This window comes from Delphinapterus leucas, chromosome 14 (assembly GCF_059928025.1).
Source record: "Delphinapterus leucas isolate spDelLeu-1000000601 "Yukka" chromosome 14, BTC_Dleu_Yukka2, whole genome shotgun sequence".
NCBI lineage: Eukaryota > Metazoa > Chordata > Mammalia > Artiodactyla > Monodontidae > Delphinapterus > Delphinapterus leucas.
Genome location: NC_143142.1, coordinates 28,026,302 through 28,050,029, shown reverse-complemented (window position 1 = coordinate 28,050,029; position 23,728 = coordinate 28,026,302). Strand labels below are relative to the sequence as shown.

The following is a 23,728-nucleotide window of genomic DNA, read 5'->3' as shown; positions in this document are numbered from 1 at the left end:
AACACCATAAAACAGATACATTTTCTCAGTTACTTTCTTTTAAAAGAGAGAATTCTTACAGAGTTTATTTTCTCAAATTTCTAATGTTATCATTATTATTTGTTCTCCTTTACCTTTCTTTAATTTCAGTGCATTTAGGAAGAACCCCAGTACTTTAGAAAGTAGCTCCAGAGCTACGTACTAGTTGCCTATTCCAACATCGATTCTTTCTTACTAAAGGTTTCTGAATGTATTTTCTGACTTACAAAGAGCCCAACTAAGAGCCTGTATTTCCCAGCCTCTTGTACAACTAAGAATAGTCATGGGACACAGTTCTGGCCAATCAATGGGAATAAGCAGAAATCACTAGGTTGGGATGCAGGAGAGCTTTGATGAAAAGGGCTGGCTCAGTTGAATACAGGCTCTGATGTGGGGGGCGAGGGGTGAGAAAGGGTAGGAGCTGTCTGGTGACCCCAAGGTAAAAGCACATCCTGAGGAAGGCCAAGCAGAAATAGAGTAGACTGGGTCATCTATGACTTGATGGAGCCACAGTAACAGCTCTGGACTCCTATCTCCAGAATTCTCATCACACGAGAAATGGAAGTCCCTGTTTGTTGTTGCCTGATTTTCTTTCCAAGCAGCTAAATGCAGGTCTCTAATACACACAGTAGAGCCAAATCTCAACAATAACTAGATCTGACACTGATGAGGCATTTTCAGGACCACCCAAGACACAAAAATAAACAATTTTATAAGCACTTTATGTGAGCAATAAAATACAAGGTGTTTCTCAAAATGGGGATGGGAAAGGCAAGGGTTGAACTATTCCCTAGGTCTATCATATTCGGCAAAATAAGGCTCTACTGATGTTCTGATGCTGAAATGTTCCCCTCCTATAGCAGAGAGAACCCATAAACACTGGCCCTAAATACACAAAGGATGTCTCTGTTAGCAGTAAAACCTGTCAACCTCAGCAATGCTGACATTTGGGCTAGATAACTAACCCTGTTGCGGGCCCTCTTGTGCCTGGCAGGACGTTTAACGGCAGCGCCTGGTCTCTACTTGTTAGATTGGCAGTAGCACCCCCTCTCCCAGATGTGACCACCAAAATTCTCTTCTGACATGTCCTCGGACAGCAAAATCTACCACCAACACACCCCACCAACACCCAGCTGAGAACCACTGTTCTAATCTAGTGCCCACTCCCACCTTTAATTAAAGCTAAATTTAAATGGGGAAGATCTTTGTTTTAAAAAATAATTTAACCAAAATAAAAATTTTAATCCTATTGATTTTTATATGATTTTTGCTCAAAAAAGCTAGGAATAATTGACTCACTAGTTATTTCTTTCTTAGTGGCAATGATCCAAAATGTAGCTAACTCATGCACAAGTGTCTTTCATGGAGTTATTTATGACACTGAAAGGCTAGAAATAACCTAAATGTTCAATGTCAGAGAAAAGACTGGTTGTACAAATCATGGTGCATCCAAATGAATACTGTACAGTCATTTAAAAGAAAGGCACTCATGCCAGTGGTCACATAAACTCATACAGTCTCCTGGAATGGTAATATATGACATAAACAAAGGCATTAACAAACCAATAAATGGAACTGAGCTGCTATTTGGGAGAATAATTCATTCAGCTCCTCAGCTGTATTTGAAATTTACATACATGTGTGAGCTGACTATATTATGATTGCCCAACACCTCCTTTTCCTAAGGATCTGGAAAGGAACTCATGCAAATCTGACTTGTTCTTCCCTAAAGATAACTTCTCTTGCTTTTTCTTTACCCTGAATACTTAGAAAACTCATCAGAACGCATCCTGGTTTTTATGCTTTTCAAATATATTCCTGGTGGAGACTCTGACCTTGAGACTCAAGGTGTTCCTCAGCTCAGAGATGTTCTTCCACTACTACTTCAGTTATTGCTTCATCTGCCTCCTCTGCTCTCTCTTCCAGGAACTCTGATCACAGATTTGAGACCTTCCTGTGTTTTTTTGGTTTTTTTTTTTTGCGGTACGTGGGCCTCTCACTGTTGTGGCCTCTCCCGTTGTGGAGCACAGGCTCCGGATGCACAGGCTCAGCGGCCATGGCTCATGGGCCTAGCCGCTCTGCGGCATGTGGGATCTTCCCAGACCGGGGCACGAACCCATGTCCCCTGCATCGGCAGGTGGACTCTCAACCACTGTGCCACCAGGGAAGCCCCCTTCTTGTGTTTTAAATGCTCTCTTACTATTCATTTAAAATACCTTTTTCCTAAATTCTGCAAGGTTTTTTCCCAAGCTAACTTGATATTGTGCACTATCTATTCTGCTAGTGAGTCCTGAATTTTTTAACAGTCACATTCTATAACTTCAAGAACTCTTTCCTGTTCTCAGCTTATTTTATTTTTACAATCTGCACTTGTCATATTGGGAATCTGAATTCCACTTTTCTCTCTTTTTTTATACTATTTGGCATACTCTAAATGATACAGTCTCATTTTCTTCAAGTGCTGAGTTTTTCATATGTCTAGCATTTGTTTGTTCATCTTTACAGAAAGGATCAGCCCTTACCCAAGGTTTTGTGGACGCTCATACTGTTTACTATCAAAATCCTCTGAGTCTCAAATATGTGGGTGGGACCCTTCTCTAGTGTCAAATAATAATGTGGATTTTTTCTTATTACTGTGTTTTGGGCATTTCAGTGATCAATAAGAACAACAAAAAAGCTTCTACTGCATGGAATTAAAGACCTAGAAAATTATATCATTTTCTATTACTTTTCTTGCTGCCAATTTTTACTACTATTCGCACAACTGTCTCTGACAATTTTCTCTTTAAAATCAGACCTCAGACTTTTCCTTGGAACTATCAAGGAGCCAGTCTAATAAGTGGCATAAGAAAAGCATGCTCACATTTAAAGTAAACACAGGAAGAGAATTTATTTTTGCCTGAGGGCATAACAGTGCATGAACAGGCCTGAAGGATGAGCAAGCAGATGTCAGGTCAACAAGCTGGGAAAGATGGGTCCAAGCAGAAAAAGAGCTGTGCAAAGTCAGAAAGATGTGAATGTATGTAACAAATGAATGAAAGAATGATTAACTGATGTCTTGCAAGAAGTATATAAGCAACACAAGACTTGTGGTACATGAGAGACGGAAATGCAAGACATGAGGATGAACAGGTGGAGAGAGATCAGATTATGCAGGCATTTGTTCATGCTTCACTCACCCAACACACATACAGGGATTCTGCAAATTATGAAGATGGTGTTGCAAATGGAGGGGCAGGGGGAAGGAAAGATGGATTATTCTACAAACAGTATGATAAAAGCAAGCAGTTATTTAGGAAAAAAAACTAACTGATCAGGAACAAGACAAGGATTCCCACTTTCACCATTTCTATTCAACATAGTACTGGAAGTTCTACCTGAGCAATCAGGCCAAAAAAACCCAGTAGGCATCCAAGTTGGAAAGAAAGTTGTTAAACTATTTCTATTTACAAATGAAGTGATCTCATGTGTAGAAAACCCTAAAGAATCCACAAAACGACTGTTACAGCTAATAAATTCAGCAAAGTTGCAAAACACAAAATCAACACACAAAAATCAGTTGTGTTTCTATACACTAGCAATGAGCAATTCAAAAAAAAATGAGATTAAGAAAGCAATCCCATTTACAATAGAATCAAGAATACTTAAAAATAAACTTAACCAAAAAGGTGAAAGACTTGTACTCTAAAAACTATAAAACGTGGCTGAAAGAAATTAAAGACAACCTAAATAAATAGAAAGGTATCTCATGTTTGTGGATTGGAAGACTTAATATTAAGATGACAGAGCTACCCAAAGTGTTATACTGATTCAATGTAATCCCTATCAAAATTCCAATGACAATTTTACAGTAATGGAAAAACTCATCCCAAAATTCATATGAAAAGTCAAGGGACCCTGAAAAGCCAAACAATATTGAAAAAGAATAACAAAGTTGGAGGAATCACACTTCCCGATTACAAAACTTACAGAGCTAGAGTAATCAAACGCATATGGTATGGCATAAAGATAGACACAGATCGATGGAATACAACAGAGTTCAGAAATAAACCCTCAGAGGGACTTCCCTGGTGGTGCAGTGGTTGAGACTCCATGCTACCAATACAGGGGGCCCAGGTTCGATCCCTGGTCAGGAAACCAGATCCCACATGCATGCTGCAACCAAGAGTTTGCATGCCACAACAAAGGAACCGGTGCGCCACAATTAAAGAGCCTATGAGCTACAACTAAGGAACCCGCCTGCCACAACTAAGACCAGGTGCAACCAAATAAATAAATAAATATTTTTTAAAAAAATAAAGAAAGAAACCCTCAGATCTAGGGTCAACTGATTTTCAACAAGGGGGCCAAGACCATCCAATGTGGAAAGGACAGTCTTATCAACAAATGGTGTTGGGAAAACGAGACATCCACATGCAAAATAATGAAGTTGCACTATTACAATACGCCTTACACAAAAATTAACTAAAGATGGATCAAAGACCTAAATGTAAGAGCTAAAACTGTAAGAAACTCTTAGAAGAAAACATACGGATTGAAAATCTTCATGATCTTGCATTTGGCAATGGTTTCTTAAATTATGATACCAAAAGCACAGGCAACAAAAGAAAAATAGATAAATTGGACTTCATCCAAATTAAAGACTTACATGCATAAAATGACACTATCTAAAGAGTGAAAAGAAAACTCACAGATTGGGAGAAAATATTTATATACCGTGTATCTGACAAGATATTAATAACCAGGATATCTAAAGAACTGCTACAATCCAACAACAAAAGGACAATTAAAAAACAGGCAAAGACACTTGGGACTTCCCTGGTGGTCCAGTGGTTAAGATTCCATGCTCCCAGTGCAGGGGGCCTGGATTCAATCCCTGGTCAGAATCCGCATGCCACAACTAAGAGCCCGCATGCTGCAACTAAGACCCGGCACAGCCAAAGAAATAAATATTTTTTTAAAAAAGACAGGCAAAGACACTTATTAGAATGGCCAAAATCTAAAACACTGACGACATCAAATGATAACAAGGATGTAGAGCAACAGTAACTCTCATTCTCTGCTGGTGGGAATACAAAATGGTTCAGCCATTCTGGAAGACAGTTTGGTGCTTTCTTACAAAACTGCACATACAATCCAGCAATCATGCTCCTTGGTGTTTACCCAAAGGAGCTGAAAACTTATGTCCACATAAAAATCTACACATGGATGTTTATATCAGCTTTATTCACAATTGCCAAAACTTGGAAGCAACAAATGTGTCCTTCAAGGGTTGAATGGATACATAAATTGTGACACATCCAGACAATGGAATATTAATCAGTGTGAAAAAGAAATGAGCTATCAAGCCATGAAAAGACATGGAAGAACTTTAAATGCATATTACTAAGTTAAAGAAGCCAATCTGAAAAGGCTACATACTGTATGACTCCAACTATATAACATTCTGGAAAAAAAAACCTACTGAAACAGTAAAAGATCAGTGGTTGTCAGGGGTTGGAGGGATGACAAGGTGGAGCATAGAGGATTTGTAAAAATACTCTGTATTATGCCACAGTGATGGATACATATCATATAATACATCAGTCCAAACCCACTGAATATACAACACCAAGAGTGAAACTTAATGTAAACTACGGATTTTGGTGATTATTATCTGTCAGTGTAGGTTCATGGGTTGAAACAAATGTGTCACTCTGGTGTGGGGTCAGGGGGTATATAAGAAATCTGCCTCTCAATTCTGCTGTGAATGTGAAACCACTCTAGAAAAGTAAAGTCTTAATTAAACACAAACCAAAAAAAGGCAAAGGACTTGAATAGTCATTTCTCCAAAGATTCAGAAATGGTCAATAGCACATGAAAAAGATGCTCAACATTCTTAGTCATTAGGGAAATGCAAATCTAAACCACAGTGACATACCTACTACGCAGGACCATAATTTTTTTTTTTTTTTTTTTGCAGTACGTGGGCCTCTCACTGTTGTGGCCTCTCCCATTGCGGAGCACAGGCTCCGAACGCGCAAGCTCAGCAGCCATGGCTCACGGGCCCAGCCGCTCTGCGGCATGTGGGATCTTCCTGGACCAGGGCACGAACCCGTGTTCCCTGCATCGGCAGGCAGACTCTCAACCACTGCGCCACCAGGGAAGCCCGACCATAATTTTAAAAATGGTAAATAACAAGTGTTAGAATGTGAGAAAAGCAGAAACCTCAAACACTGCTGGCGGTAATGTAAAATGTTGCAGCCACTGTGGAAAACAGTTTAGCAGTTCCTCCAATGCTAAACAAAGAACTACCATATTATCCAGCAATTCCACTTCTAGGTCCAAACCAAAAGAATTAAAACCAGGGACTCCAATGAACACTTGCACAGCAATGTTCATAGCAGTATTATTCACAATAACCAAAAGGTGGAAACAATCCAAACGTTCATTACCAGAGAAACAAAATGTGGCATACCCATACAAAAAAATATTAGTCAGCCATAAAAAAGGAATAAGGTTGTTACAGGCGACAACATGGTTCAACGTTAAAAACATTATGTTAGGTGAAATTATCCAGACACAAAGGAACAAATATTGTATGTTTCCACTTGTATGAGGTACCTAGAAGAGGCAAATTCATAGAGCTAGAAAATAAAGCACAGGTTACCAGGCGCTGGGGGAGGAGGGAATAGGGAGTTATTGCTTAATGGGTACAGAGTTTCTATTTGGGGTGCTGAAGGGGTTTGGGAAATGGTGGTGATGGTTGCACAACACTGTAAATGGAATAAATGACACTGCAGAGAGGGCAGACAGCAGAAGCAGGAAGAACTACAATTCTGCAGCCTGTGGAATGAAAACCACATTCACAGAAAGACAAAAGGAAAAGGTAGAAAACTATGTACCAGATGAAGGAACAAGATAAAACCCCAGAAAAACAACTAAATGAAGTGGAGATGGGCAACCTTCCAGAAAAAGAATTCAGAATAATGATAGTGAAGATGATACAGGACCTCAGAAAAACAATACAGGCAAAGATCAAGAAAATGCAAGAAATGTTTAACAAAGACCTAGAAGAATTAAAGAACAAACACCTAGAAGACTTAAATAACAAACAAAAAGAGATGAACAATACAATAACTGAAATGAAAAATACACTAGAAGGAATCAATAGCAGAATAATTGAGGCAGAAGAACAGATAAGTGACCTGAAAGACAGAATGGTGGAATTCACTGCTGTGGAACAAAGAAAAAAGAATGAAAAGAAATGAAGACAGCCTAGGACAACATTAAACACACCAACATTTGCATTATAGGGCGTCCCAGAAGGAGAAGAGAGACAGAAAGAACCCAAGGAAATAGTTGAAGAGATTATAGTCAAAAACTTCCTTAACACGGGAAAGGAAATAGACACCCAAGTCCAGGAAGTACAGAGAGTCCCAGGCAGGATAAACCTAGTGAGAAACACACTGAGACACACAGTAATCAAATTGACAACAATTAAAGACAAAGAAAAAATTTTTAAAGCAACAAGGGATAAATGACAAATAACATACAAGGGAACTCCCATAAGGTTAACAGCTGATTTCTCAGCAGAACCTCTACATGCCAGAAGGAAGTTGCATGATATACTGAAAGTGATGAAACGGAAGAACCTACAACCAAGATTACTCTACCCGGCAAGTACCTCATTCAGAATTGATTGAGAAATCAAAAGCTTTACAGACAAGCAGAAGCTAAGAGAATTCAGCACCACCAAACCAGCTCTACAACAAATGCTAAAGGAACTTCTATAAGTGGGAAACACAGACAAGAAAAGGACCTACAAAAACAAACCCAAAACAATTAAGAAAATGGTCACAGGAACATACATATCGATAATTACCTTCAATGTGAATGGATTAAATGCTCCAACCAAAAGACACAGGCTCTCTGAATGGAAACAAAAACAAGACCCATATACATGCTGTCTACAAGAGACCCACTTCAGACCTAGGGACACATACAGACTGAAAGTGAGGGGATAGAAAAAGATATTCCATGCAAATGGAAATCAAAAGAAAGCTGGAGTACCAATACTCATATCAGATAAAACAGACTTTACAGAATGTTACAAGAAACAAGAAAGGACACTACGTAATGATCAAGGGATCAATCCAAGAAGAAGAGATAACAATTATAAATATATATGCACCCAACACAGAAGCACCTCAATACATAAAGCAAATGCTAACAGCTATAAAAGAAGAAATTGACAGTAACATAATAATAGAGGGGGACTTCAACACCTCACTTACACCAATGGACAGATCATTCAGACAGAAAATCAATAAGGAAACAAAACCTTTAAATGACACCGTAGACCAGAGAGATTTAATTGATATTTATAGGACGTTCCATCCGAAAACAGCAGATTACACTTTCTTCTCAAGTGCACACGGAATCTATTCTCCTGGATCTATTCTCCAGGATAGATCACAACTTGGGTCACAAATCAAGCCTCGGTAAATTTAAGAAAATTGAAATCATACAGAGCATCTTTTCCGAACACAGCGCTATGAGATTACAAATCAATTACAGGTAAAAAAATGTAAAAAACACAAACACATGGAAGCTAAACAATACATTACTAAGTAACCAAGAGATCACTGAAGAAGTCAAAGAGGAAATCAAAGAATACCTAGAGACAAATGACAACGAAAACACGACAATCCAAAACCTATGGGATGCAGCAAAAGCAGTTCTAAGAAGGAAGTTTATAGCAATACAAGCCTACCTCAAGAAACAAGAAAAATCTCAAATAAAGAATGTAAACTTACACCTAAAGAAACTAGAGAAAGAAGAACAAGCAAAACCCGAAGTCAGTAAAGGAAAGAAATCATAAAGATCAGAGTAGAAACAAATGAAATAGAAGCAAAGAAAACAATAGCAAAGATCAATAAAACTAAAAGCTGGTTCTTCGAGAAGATAAAATTGATAAACCTTTAGCCAGACTCACCAAGAAAAAGAGGGAGAAGACTCAAATCAATAAAATTAGAAATGAAAAAGAAGTTACAACGGACACTGCAGAAATACAAAGCATAAGAGACTGCTACAAGCAACTCTATGCCAACAAAATGGACAACCTGGAAGAAATGGACAAATTCTTAGAAAGGTATAACCTTCAAAGACTGAACCAGGAAGAAATAGAAAATATGAACTGACCAATCACAAATAATGAAATTGAAACTGCGATTAAAAATCTTCCAACCAGGTGGCTTCACAGGTGAATTCTATCAAACATTTAGAGAAGAGCTAACACCCACTCTTCTCAATTCTTCCAAAAAATTGCAGAGGAAGGAACACTCCCAAACTCATTCTATGAGGCCACCATCACCCTGATACCAAAACCAGACAAAGATACTACAAAAAAAAGACAATTACAGACTAATATCACTGATGAACATAGATGCAAAACTCCTCAACAAAATACTAGCCATCAAAATCCAACAACACATTAAAAGGATCATACACCATGATCAAGTGGGATTCATCCCAGGGATGCAAGGATTCTTCAATATGCAAATCAAGCAATGTGATACACCATATTAACAAATTGAAGAATAAGAACCATATGATCATCTCAATAGATGCAGAAAAAGCTTTTGACAAAATTCAACACCCGTTTGTGATAAAAACTCTCCAGAAAATGGGCATAGAGGGAACCAACCTCAACATAATAAAGGCCATATACGACAAACCCACAGCAAACATCATTCTCAATGGTGAAAAACTGAAAGCATTTCCTCTAAGATCAGGAACAAGACAAGGATGTCCACTCTCACCATTATTATTCAACATAGTTTTGGAAGTCCTAGCCACTGCAATCAGAGCAGAAAAAGAAATAAAAGGGATACAAATTGGAAAAAAAGTAACAGTCACTGGTTGCAGATGACATACTATACATAGATAACCCTAAAGATGCCAATAGAAAACTACTAGACCTAATCAATGAATTTGGTAAAGTTGCAAGATACAAAATTAATTCACAGAAATCTCTTGCATTCCTATACACTAAAAACGAAAGACCAGAAAGAGAAATTAAGGAAACAATCCCATTCACCACTGCAACAAAAAGAATAAAATACCTAGGAATAAACCTACCTAAGGAGGTAAAAGGCCTGTACTCAGAAAGCTATAAGACACTGATGAAAGAAATCAAAGATGACACAAACAGATGGGAGAGATATACCATGTTCTTGGATTGGAAGAATCAATATTGTGAAAATGACTATACTATCCAGAGCAGTCTACAGGTTCAACACAATCCCTATCAAATTACCAATGTCATCTTCTACAGAACGAGAACAAAAAGTCTTAAAATTTGTATGGGGACACAAAAGACCCCGAATAGCCAAAGCAGTCTTCAGGGGAAAAAAAGGAGCTGGAGGAATCAGACTCCCTGACTTCAGACAATACTACAAAGCTACAGTAATCAAGACAATATGGTACTGGGACAAAAACAGAAATATAGAACAATGGAACAGGATAGAAAGCCCAGAGAGAAACCCACGCACCTATGGTCAACCAATCTATGACAAAGGATGCAAGGATATACAATGGAGAAAAGATAGTGGCTTCAATAAGTGGTGCTGGGAAAACTGGACAGCTACATGTAAAAGAATGAAATTAGAACACTACCTAACTCTATACAGAAAAACAAACGCAAAAGGGATTAAAGACCTAAGTATAAGACTGGACACTATAAAACTCTCAGAGGAAAACATAGGAAGAACACTCTTTGACATAAATCACAGCAAGATGTTTTTTGACCCTCCTCTAGAGTAATGAAAATAAAAACAAAAATGAACAAATAAAACCTTAAGAAATTTAAAAGCTTTTGCACAGCAAAGGAAACTATCAACAAGACAAAAAGACAACCCTCAGAATGGGAGAAAATATGTGCAAATGAATCAATGGACAAAGGATTAATCTCCAAAATATATAAACAGCTCATGCAGTTCAATATGAAAAAAACAAACAACCCAATCAAAAAATGGACAGAAGACCTAAACAGACATCTCTCCAAAGACATATAGATGGCCAAGAGGCACATGAAAAGCTGCTCAACATCTCTAATTATTAGAGAAATGCAAATCAAAACTACAATGAGGTATCACCTCACACCAGTTAGAATGGACATCATCAGAAAATCTACAAACAACAAATGCTGGAGAGAGTGTGGAGAAAAGGGAACCCTCTTGCACTATTGGTGGGAATGTAAATTGATACAGCTACTGTGGAGAACAGTATGGACGTTCCTTAAAAAACTAAAAATAGAATTACCATATGACCCAGCAATCCCACTACTGGGCATATACCCAGAGAAAACCATAATTCAAAAAGATACATGCACCCCAATGTTCATTGCAGCACTATTTACAATAGCCAGGTCATGGAAGAAACCTAAATGCCCACTGACAGATGAATGGATAAAGAAGATGTGGTACAGCAGAATATTACTCAGCCATAAAAAGGAATGAAACTGGGTCATTTGTAGAGACGTGGATGGACCCAGAGACTGTCATATAGAGTGAAGTAGGTCAGAAAGACAAAAACAAATATCGTATATTAACGCTGGAATCTAGAAAAATGGTACAGATGAACCAGTTTGAAAGGGAGAAACAGAGACACAGATGTAGAGAACAAACCTATGGACACCATGGGGGGAAAGCAGGGTAGGGATGATGGTGGTGGTGGTGGTGGTGGTGGTGGTTGTGGGATGAACTGGGAGATTGGGATTGACACATATACACTAATATGTATAAGATAAATAACTAATAACCTGCTGTATAAAATAAATAAATAAAATTTTTAAAAATGTCATTACATTGTATAATTTAAAATGGTTGAAATGGCAAATTGTTACTCATCTTTTACCACAAAAACAATTTAATTGGGTGTCTACCTCATTCCTTATACCAAAATCAAGCCCTGGTTGAGCAACGACTTAAACAGAAATAAAACCATAAAACTGTTGAAAAACACTGGAGAAAATTTTTTGTAATCATAGAGAAGCTCTCTCTGAGCCATGGCACAAAAAGTTAGAAAAGGTTGATAAATCTGACTTCATAAATATTTAAAATTTCTACATGAAAAACTACCATAAACGAGGTCAAAAGATAATCCATAAATTGAAAAAGTATTTAAATATATGACAAACGCTTAACTTCCTTAATATGTAAAGAGCTCTTACATATCAGAAAGAGAAAGGAAATACAAATGACTTTTAAAAATAAAAACTGTTAAACTTCGTTCACAATAAGAGAATTGCAAAATATAACAAGAGTAAGACCATTTTCCACCTATCAGACAAAGATTAAAAAACTAGGTAAAGGTGTAGGGAAACAGGCACTTTCTTATACTATTTATTGATGGACATGTACAACTTCTTTGGAAGGTTATTCACTGCAGCATTGCTTACCATAGCTAAAGACTAGAAATAACCCACATGTCCATTATAGATGAGTGCTTAAATAATGAATACCATTCAACTGTTAAAATGAACACATGAGATCTAAGAGGAAGGATTTTCAAAATATAAGTGAAAAAAGCAAGGTGCAATACAGTATGCTGTTTGTTTCACAGGGTTTGGATAGAGAGAGAGGGAGTGAGAAGGGAGAGAGGAGAGTGATCACCTACAGGGAAGGAATGAGGGAGCATGGGGGCAGTGACTTACTTTTCCACTACACACCCTTCTGTACTGTTCTCATTTTTGCCATGTTCATGTAATCCTAACCAAATTACTTATTTGTGTATTAAACCACAAGCTCTGGGAGTTCTCTGGTGGCGCAGTGGTTAAGAATCCGCCTGCCAATGCTGGGGACTTGGGTTCGAGCCCTGGCCCGGGAAGATCCTACATGCCGCGGAGCAACTAAGCCCATGCACCACAACTATTAAGCCTGCGCTCTAGAGGCCGTGAGCCACAACTACTGAGCCACCGGAACGAAGAGTGGCCCTCGCTTGCCACAACTGGAGGGGGCCCGCATGCAGCAACAAAGACCCAACGCGGCCAAAAATAAATAAATAAATTTATTTTTTAAAAAAAGAATAAAATAGCATATCTTGACTAAACTCCTACTTTGTATCAGGCAAATGCTATGTAACTCATTTGTAGGTGGCTACAAATGAGAAAACAGAGATTCAACTTTTCCAAATTTATACTGCAGTTAAGCAGTAGATCCAGATAGGAATCCAGGACTGAATTTTAGAGCTTGTGTTTGTTTGTTTGTTTGTTTGTTTGTTTATTTATTTCTGCATTGGGTCTTCCTTGCTGTGTGCAGGCTTTTTCTAGTTGCAGCGAGCAGGGCTACTCTTCGTTGTGGTGCGTGGGCTTCTCATTGCGGTGGCCTCTCTTTGTTGCGGAGCACGGGCCCTAGAATGCGCGGGCTTCAGTAGTTGTGGCACGCGGGCTCAGTGGTTGTGGCTCGCAGGCTCTAGAGTGCAGGCTCAGTAGTTGTGGCACACGGGCTTAGTCGCTCTGCGGCATGTGGGATCTTCCCGGACCAGGGCTTGAACCCATGTCCCCTGCATTGGCAGGCGGATTCCCAACCACTGCACCACCAGGGAAGTCCCTATTTTATTCTTATCAAAGTCTTCTCCTCACAGAGGAGGGCCTCTCAGAAAGAAGTGTGATACATAGCAGAACTTATTCCACCAGGAATCTTATCTCCCCAACCAGCGACGGGTATAATACGAAGAACCATGACCAACTGAACACCCTGACACATGCAACATATTTAGCTTCCTACTTCACTGTGTCCATCCACAGGATCTTTATACAGAGTACATACACAAAGATTTGACTAATAAAACAAAGTGAACACTTAACCATCATATAATTGAGGATTCACTTAGGGACCTTAAGTATAAAAAAAGAAATTTCAGTATTTCTCCCATAAGTAGAAACTATCAATTTGGGATTACCTTAAAGTCCTACTTTTTTCTTATAAAATTAATATCTCTTTTCCAATTTCCTAAATTCTTATTTGCTGTTCCATCACAACAGCTCGAGGTAGAATATTCTAAAGTACAACAAGGATATAACGTTTTCTGTGTACTATATAGAACAAAGCTATGTACCAAACACTAAAGTATTATTTAATATTATATCATACTAAAGTGTTATAACTATCTCACCCTGACAATGTTACAGTAATAGAGATTTAAAAAAATAAAAACTTAAGATTTGAAATGTGAACCTATGTTTTCACTGGTTGAGGCATAAATCAGTTCCCGCTGTCGTGGAGGACCACCTGGATGGTCTAAGGTCCCAGCCTTGACTAGGAGTGGGCCACCCCTGGGAACCTTACCCCAGACTGCCTCAAGAATTCCTGGAAGCACTACTAAGTAACCTGTCAGAGGAAATGATAGCTTTCAGAGTATAAGGTTGTTTGAATACAGTGAAAGAAGAAACAAAATAATTTAGTATGAGATTTTCTTTAGAGGAAGGAAGGCAGTTTAACACAAAGTTATCAGTGATCAGTGACATGACCCAAATGAACTAGGTGATAGAACAAAGAGCACATTAAATCAGAGTCCTGGGTTGTGAAAGGAATAGGAGCACATAAAAACAAACAAACCTCCCAAACTGAAAAAGATACCAGAAATCCACAGATACAAGTTTCCTGGAGGTCATCAACCTCAACAGTCCTTAGGGATCTATGATACCCTTGAAATCACATGCCAAATGTGGGGGAATTGTATGTATGTGGGCATGTCTCTTGTTCACAGGTTTCATCTTAAAGGTGTCTAAAGGTGTCCACAATCTTTAAAAGCAAGGATTTCACTGTTAAGTCAAAACAGCTTCCTGAAACATTACTACTACTGTACCATAAATAGAACATTAAATTAGCACTACATTAAATATATTTAAAATAGCACTACACTCACTTCAGACAACAGCCCAGCAAGGTACAACAGCATTCCAACTAAGAATGTAACAGAAAAGTTTACTATTCCACTCAGAACAGCAGAATCAGAACTTACATGCTTTAACACTTAGCCTGCTGAACTGTATCTGTTCCTTAGTTATCAGCTGCTATGTTTTAAGTTTATATGCTAAATTGACTTAGTATACGGTTAGTCACTATTATCCAAAGTAACAAAGGGTATTATCCAAAGTTCTAAATTACTAGTTGGTTTAAATATTCTCTGCCCCTAACAGTTTACCAATAAGAAATCATTTTCATGGCACCACCAACAGGGAACAGAGCACGGAGAATCTAGATAAGAATTTTCAGGGGAAACAAATCATATGAATGCTTATCTGAGAAAGTGAAGAGCACACTTATGTTCATTTTAATTCTGCTCTCCTAGATCTTATCTGTCCATATCTCTGGTTTACTCTTTGGAAGAGTGAACAGAGTAAGAAAACAAAGCAACCAGACAGGGTGTCCAAACCGCAGGAGACTGCAAGAGCTGTGATAGTTCTCCAACTGGGAACAGGGAATTCTTGTGGATACTAATGATCTGGGAGAAGCCAAAAAGGGCTATTGGAGATTCTGGTTAAAATAAAAAAACTGAACAAGAGGCAAGCTAGAAAGAGTAGGGGACAACACAGCTATCTGGATTTCCATGATTATAGGTATCAGTAACCTACAGAACCTGTCAAAGGCGAAACAGTATTATTTCTAGTTCTATATTCTTCACTGGAGAATCATTCCCCCAGCTGCTTTTCCTTAAAGCAGTGGTTCTTACCTTCTGAGGAATCACAGAGCTCCATTTAAGAATCTGACCAAAGCTGTACTTCCCTGGTGGCGCAGTGGTTAAGAATCCGCCTGCCAATGCAGGGGACACGGGTTCGAGCCCTGGTCCAGGAAGATCCCACATGCTGCGGAGCAACTTAAGCCCGTGTGCCCCAACTACCAAACCTCCACTCTAGAGCCTGAGAGCCACAACTACTAAGCCAGCATGCCACAACTACTGAAGCCCATGCACCTAGAGCCCGTGCTCTGCATCAAGAGAAGCCACGGCAATGAGAAGCCCACGCACCGCAATGAAGAGCAGCCCCCGCTCGCCACAACTAGAGAAAGCCTGTGTGCAGCAATGAAGACCCAATGCAGCCAAAAATAAATAAATAAAATAATTTTTTTAAAAAAGAAAGAATCTGACCAAAGCTATGGAATCCCCCAGAAACTACATCCCCTAGGGCATTCATACAAGTTAGCACAGTTTCAGGGGACTTGAAAATCCCTTTCCAGTCTGATCCATGGATCCCAGATGCTGTTTTAAAGGCCTCCAGTCCCAAAATGACCCGACATATTATAACATATTCTACTCTCTTCTTGCCGTCAAAAATGTAAATGATTCTCTCAGTACCATTAATCTCAAGTAGATCATAAGAAGAAAGCAACATAGGCTGTCATGCTGGTCAAGCAGGACAGTGCTGCAGTGAGAATCACAAGGACGGGATTTAGGTCCCTGCTGTATCACTAATGGATATGGTAACCTTACAGAAGTCACAACCTCGTGCTGGACGGTGTCTCCTCAGCTGTGAGTGAGGGGTTGGAATAAACCAAGGTGCTGACATCTTACAAAGGGAGCAGTACTCTTGTTTAGAGAATACTAACTGAGCATCTAACACACTGCAGGCCTACAGGCAGATGGTGGGGAAACAAAGGAAAATGAGGCAGCCCTCAAGGAGCCAGACAGACAAGTAGACAGTTACGAAGCAATGTGACTAGACTTCCCTGGTGGCACAGTGGTTAAGAATCTGCCTGCCAATACAGGGAACATGGGTTTGAGCCCTGGTCCGGAAAGATCCCACATGCCTCGGAGCAACTAAGTCCGCCTGCCACAGTTACTGAAGCCCGTGCCTAGAGACTGTGCTCCACAACAAGAGAAGCCACCGCAATGAGAAGCCCACACACCTCAATGAAGAGTAGCCCCTGCTCACCACAACTAGAGAAAACCCACATGCAGCAACGAAGACCCAACATAGCCAAAAATAAATAATTTATTTAAAAAATAAAACAATGTGACTCATACTCTAATAAAAGAATATAGAGGGTTCAGCAATCAGAGAAGGAGCATATAACTAAAGTCTAGTCTTGGAGACACCTCCCAGAAAATAAGGTAGACACAGAGTATGTCCAACATGTACAAAGACTCCAAGGTGTGAGAAAACAGGTGATTCTCAAGGAAATTCAAGGAGTTTAATATGGCAAGCACTGAGAACTTAAATTAAAGGCTGGCAGGAGAACGTGCAACAGACACTGCAAGGGAAGTGTTTTACAATAAGATAGCTTTGATTTATCCTCCACACTGACTGCCCACTGTAAGTACTAGAATAGAGTTCATTTGATATTTAACTTCTAAAAATTAGTTGAATCACAAATGGTAAAAACTGCTCTTACTCTGACAATATTTGAACTACGAATTTCTAATAAAGAAAAATGACCAGTCAGTTAAGAGTTCCACGAAGTCTGATTAATCAACCAAATTCCTTCTGAGCTACCACTTACTAGAAACATTATTCCATGACTTAGCTTTTGCCATTTCCCTACAGTTTTACTCTCTTCCCCGAACGGCTCACAGTACTCCATTCCTTTCCTCTGCCCTTCTAATGCCCCAGCCTGATTCAGACAGGAATCATCAGCGACAAAGGAAAAGCAAAAAGCAATCATGAACATTTCTCAAAAAGCCAGAATTAACCTCAGACTACATTAATGTTATTAGTCTGTCGCTCAGACAAATTAGACTTTTCCAGCAATCTCACTTCTGCCAACCATGCCCGTTCAAGGCAAGTCTTCTGCCGTGTGCTCCTGATCCCATCAGCTCCTGCTTCCTGAGGTTTCTGGCTCCAATAATCTTCCCTTCTCTTTCTTCAATCTCCAATCTCTTTAGACTTCCCCCCTCCCCAATTATGTGAACACATCAAGTCACCCATTTGTGGTAGGAAGTCATGTTCAGCAAACACATATCAAGTGCCCACTAGGTGCCTGAATCTGCACAAGGCGTTGGCACAGCCTGCAGGAAGACTAATGAGGCCAAGAAAAGATAAATAGTCAGCTCCAACCCAGTCATTCATTCCCAGAAACTTCCCATTTCAAAAGTTATGTTATAAGAGCAACTGTTCAAAGGGGGTAAAAAGAGTAAGGCGCCAGGGCTTCCCTGGTGACACAGTGGTTAAGAATCTGCCTAGCAATGCAAGGGACAGGGGTTTGAGCCCTGGTCTGGGAAGATCCCACATGCCACGGAGCAACTAAGCCCGTGTGCCACAACTGCTGAGCCTGTGCTCTAGAGCCCTCAAGCCACAACTACTGAGCCCGTGTGCCACAACTACTGAAGCCCACGTGCCTAGAGCCCATGCTCCGCAACAAGAGAAACCACGACAATGAGAAGCCTGCACACCGCAATGAAGAGTAGCCCCCACTCACCGCAACTACAGAAAGCCTGCGCACAGCAACAAAGACCCAATGTGGCCAAAAATAGAAACAAATAAATAAGAAATTTTTTTTAAAAAGGGTAAGGGGTCAGAGTATCAGTCTCAAAATAATACATTCCCTTTTCCTACAAGACTTTGAATAATAAGGTATAAAGCAAAAGTCCTCACACCACTAAGCAAGTCTAGCTCTTAGTTATATTTAGCTTTTTTGCTCAGGAGCAAAACCTTTCTTTTCCTAGTCAAATCTGTATCGCCAAAAAAAGCATAACTCTTCTCAAATGTTATCATCAATATACCCACTGCTGTGACCTACAAAGAAGAAAGCCCGCTGTAACACTTTTTCCTACTCAAATGATAGTGGTTTGCTTAACAGAAACTGTGGTCTCAAAGTCCTGTGCTGCTGTATCACATCCAATGCCCTGCCTTGAAAGGGGAGGCCATGGGACACTAGGGGTACATACCAGGGGATTCAACCCTGTAAGGGAGGGCCAGGAAGCTCCTCCCACCACCTCACCCTGAGGAAGTGAGACTCCAGGAATGAGGAGGTAGTTAAGCAAAGGGGAAAGAAAAAGGGAAAGAAAAGTTGTGCTCAGGCAAAGAGAACTATATCTACAAAGGCCTTAAGGGAAGGACAGACAGCACATTTCAAGGAACAGAAGAACCCAATGACAAAGAGGGAAGAAAGTCATATGGGGAGGCAGGACCTGTGGTCTTGTGAGCCGTGGCAGGGGTTTGAAGTCTACATGGTGAGCAATGGGAAACCACTGAAGGTTTAAAGTAGGGAAGTCACATACTCATGCTTCATTTCAGCCACCATTCCCCACTCCATCCCACATCTGACTTCCGTATTCCACTCAACTTGCTCTTTGCAAGGAATCTGTTGATCTTCTAGCCATTAATTTAACGGGCACTTTCGGTTTTGACCTTGGTGCCCCTGCAGCACGTGCCTGCTGAACATCAGCTCCCTCCACACCCACCACCAATTTTCCCCCCACTTCTATGGCTATTCCTCTCTAGCCTTTCTTTTTGCAAGCTCCTCTTTCTCTACCTATGCCCCTAAACATTGTTATCTGTCAAGACTCTGTCCTTGGCTTTCGGCATTTCCAAACCCTCTCTGTTTTCCCTAAGTGATCTCACCTGCATCTAGGACCTCAAATACCATCTGCATGCTCATGATGTCCAAAATCATTTACAGCTCAGACCTCTCCTGAACTCCAAATTTACATATTAAACTATTCCCAATTCGATGTCTTACAGGAAGCAAATTGAACAGTTTCAAAACCAAACAAATCTATCCCCTTAGCATTTCAAATCTGTATATCCCCTTCATTCTTCCTGCCACTGCCTGAGTTCAAGAGCTCAACATCTCTCCTCAGGTTGACTCCCAAAGAGCCCCCCTCCCTGTACCAGCTGCCCAGTTAGCCACACCCAACCCACAGCTAGAATGGTCTTGCTAAAAAGTAAAGAGAATATGATTGTGGTACTTCCAAGCATCAAATTCCACAGTAGGTGCTATCAACTAGCTCACAGTCCTCAGACTGATCTACAAGGGCCCACGGGCTCCATCTTACTGTCTGGCCTTGTCCCCCTGGCACCTCAACGTCACACCGCACTCTGCACCAGGCTCAGCCGTTGGCAATTCTCTTGGTCTTCTATGCTCTGTGTCTCTGCACACATTTCTTCCTCCTCTGAACACTAATTCTCTCCCTCCCTCATTCTCCTCCCCTGGCCGACTTGTTCTTCAAGACTCAGGCAAGGCCCTACCTCCTCCAGGAAGCTGTGCCAGGACTCCCAGATGCATCCTGTGGGGGATGCACAGCACACTGTGCTTAACACGAGCTTCTGCGTTCTTACTCTCATGTTTTCATCTGCTTCCCTAGTTACCACTCCCCACTTGGCTGGATCCTGGAGAGCAGGGACTCCGTCTAACATTGGCACATGATAAGGTGTTACAAGTGAGTAAATGAAAATATGGAAGTGTGATGAGGCCTTCAAGAGACCAAGTCCCAGAAAGTGAGCACCTCAGGAGCAGGAACCTGGTCAGCGGCTCTCTGCTGAATCCCCAAGGCTCAGGGCAGGGTGCACAGCACAATCTGTAGAATGGCTGAGTGGATGTTTAGAGTCAAAGGAAAACACTCAGGGTCAAAACTCTTTCTGGACTTGCTTTCCATTTTTCCTGGTTTGTGACCAACTTAAAACAAAACACCAGTGTATATTGCATGATTTGTACTGACCAAACAAATGCTCTTGTTCTTCCACTAGGAAAAATAATAATAATAAGAGCTTTGACCAATCCACTAAAGGATTCCTAGGCAGAAGCCCATGGAAGGATTTCCTGAACTCTATGAAACTGAATGCAATTTTCAGTGGATATAAATGCATTTTTCTGGTGAGATGGATTACACTTTTCACTGAATATTCATGGATATTAATGATAACAAAAAAAGCCAAACTACTTAATCAAAATGTCAAGCTGAATTAAGCTGTAGCATGCATCGTCTCGTCTCAAACCTGTACTTTGATAAACCACTCGCAACCTGGGGACAGCAGCCTCTCCTAAAACAAATGCAACTGGAGAAGACACAGCTGGCAGGCTCTCACATAGAGCTTCCTACGAGAATTTGCATTTAAAACTTTCTATAACTGGGAAAGTCCTTACCAGCATTCTCTGAAGTTAGTACCCTATTCTAACACACTCTGACCCACGTGAATCAGGGTATTTATTACACGTCCTGCTAATGTGCTCAAGAAGAAAACGTTACATTACGAACATAATGACAAGAGGAACTGTCATCTAATTAAACGGGAAGGGGAAAAGCCCGGGAGCATCTAGATTTACAGGAAAGCCCTTTTTTTGTCGTTTTACTGTACACAGAGCGACCTGACAGCGGGAGCAGCATTTAGCTCACAACCACTCACTGCAATCCTGGAAATAACATGCAATAATCAGCAGTAGGAAGCAGACAACTAGGTCACTTTAAAAGAGATAAAATTAAGTTCTGCTCGATCGAAAGGCTCCGTGGTTGACCCAGGAGACCGTTCCAGGACGCGTCTCCACGAGGCGACCAGAAATCACGCCGGGCGCCCGCGTTCGGGGAGCTGCCTCACGACGCCCGGAGACCCGAGCCCCTCAGGCCGGGCCCCGGGGCGCGGACGACCCCTCGGCGCCTACCCTGACTCACCGAGCTCCTTCCAGAAAGCTCTGAGGGGGCGACGGCGTACCGGGGACGCTCGGGCCGCGACTGTCCGGCCGCCCCACCGTGGCTCGGCGACCCTCCCCGGACCCCCGACCCCCTGACCCTCCAGCCGCCCCCTGTACCGTCGCGTCCACGCCCACGCCCGCCCACCGGCACCGCCCCCCGGAGCCCACTGCGCCTGCGCGCACGCGGCCGCCCCAACCCCGAGCGCCCGAGCGCCGAGGCCCGGGCGGCGCACGCGCGCCCTGAGGCGGCCCGCGCGCCGCCACTTCCGCCCCAGCGGGAGGCGGCGGAGGCGGCGAGTGCCGGTGGGCGCCGGCGTGCGCAAGCCAGGTCCTCGGAGGGGGCGGCGGCGGCTGCGCGAGCCCGCCACTCACCAGGTACAGCTGCTGCCAGCGATTCTGAGCGTCCAACTCATCAAACTCCCGCTCGATGGCGGCCGACATGGCGGCGGCCGTGAGCTGGCGCGAGGGAGCCTGCGCCGGCGGAGAGGCTCGGGCCCCGCACGATCCGGGCAGCGCGCAGCTGCTGCCGCGCATGCGTGCTCCAGGCCCGCCACGCCCCCACGCCTCCCCGGCCTCAGGGAAAGTACCTGGTTCGTGACGTCAGCGCGCCGGGTGCGCCGCGCGGGGCGGGGCGGCGGGGGAGTCGTGGTCCAGGCGGTGCCCAGGTGGAGGGGGCGGGGCCTGACGGCGCCAGAGGCAGGGCTCCGGGGAGAGCAGCCGGTTGAGTGCTTGGGGGTTTGATTTTTATTTTGAACCTTCTCTAGGTCAGCTTAACGGCCTGTGCCCCACTTTCTCCTCTCGGAAAATGTAAACCAGGACTGATGCCCGCTCCTGGGCGCCCGCGGGTTTTGTGCCAAATAAACCGCTGCAGCAAAAGGAGAGGTCCTGGAGGTTGGAGTCCACAGCTTGTTAAGTAAACGTTAAACAACTTAAAAGTTAGTGTTACCTGTAAAAAGAGCAAATCGTCTGTTACCAAACAAACGTGCTGATTATGGAAATCATCTCTCTTCACATAGGGAAACTCATGTGCTTAGGACACCTTATAATCTTCAGTAAGAAATGTGAAGGGTTAGAAAAACGTTAGTGTGCTGTCCAACACTGAAATTTAAATTTTACTTAAAATTAAATGAAATGACAAAGATTCTCTCCTTGACCAAACTCTACTCAGGGTCCTCTGAGCTCTTTTTCAGCTAAGTCTCAACTTTTGGGCTGCCCTGTTTCTCTCTGCATTGTCGAATTTTAGAAAGAATCCTGGTAAGTCAGTTAACCAGAATCCCCCATTCTCAGTATCTGGTTACTCTTATTTTTTTTTTTTTTTCTTTTTTTGGCCACACCTCACGGCATGCAGAACTTCCCTGGACCAGGAATCGAACCTGCACGCCCTGTAGTGAAAGCATGGAGTCTTAACCCCTGGACCACCAGGGAAGTCCCTGATCACTCTTGATATTTAACCAGGTTCTGCATCTTCTACCGTCCCCCGGGGTGACATCTGATATCCGTGGCCTGCCTTCAGCTAGAATCCTATTAGGCTTACCCAGAACCTCCCCCCGTGCTTCCTCTGTTAAAAACAAGACTATAGGGCTTCCCTGGTGGCGCAGTGGTTGAGAGTCCGCCTGCCGATGCAGGGCACGCGAGTTCGTGCCCTGGTCTGGGAGGATCCCACGTGCCGCAGAGCGGCTGGGCCCATGAGCCGTGGCCACTGGGCCTGCGCGTCCGGAGCCTGTGCTCCGCGGCGGGAGAGGCCACAGCAGTGAGAGGCCCGCGTACCGCCAATAAAACAAAAACAAAAAAAAAGACTACAGGCCCAAAATGAAGTCGCTTGGGAAGCCCTGTGTCACCAAACCTAAACTTGATGGTAGTTTCAGCTCTCACAGAAATGGAACTTAAAGGAGTAAATCAAGAATCACTAATCACCACTGGTTAGGTGATCTGCCTGATAGACCCCTGCCCTTGACCCTGCAGTAACCAGTTCACTTCTCTGCCTGGGATAACTCCCTTGTTCCAACTCCCTACTGCCTGTAAGCCTTTAGTTTTGTGTAGATTCTTGGAGCTCCTGTCCATCCGCCCAATACATGAATCGTTTAATAAAGCCAATAAGATCT

The 23,728-nt window shown here is 42.0% G+C and overlaps 1 protein-coding gene across 5 annotated transcripts in view; it reads right to left on the bottom strand.

The window, feature by feature from the left end:
* Nucleotides 1-22,175, bottom strand: part of PTPN2 (protein tyrosine phosphatase non-receptor type 2) — a 77,315-nt gene extending 55,140 nt beyond the window's left edge. For all 5 annotated transcript variants that reach the window (XM_022551544.3, XM_089894884.1, XM_022551543.3 and 2 more), the window contains exon 1: nt 21,999-22,175. In XM_022551544.3, coding sequence (XP_022407252.1) covers nt 21,999-22,160 — 162 coding nt within the window. In that variant the 5' untranslated portion in view covers nt 22,161-22,175. The remainder of the gene's footprint in view (nt 1-21,998) is intronic.
* Nucleotides 22,176-23,728: the final 1,553 nt, after the last annotated feature.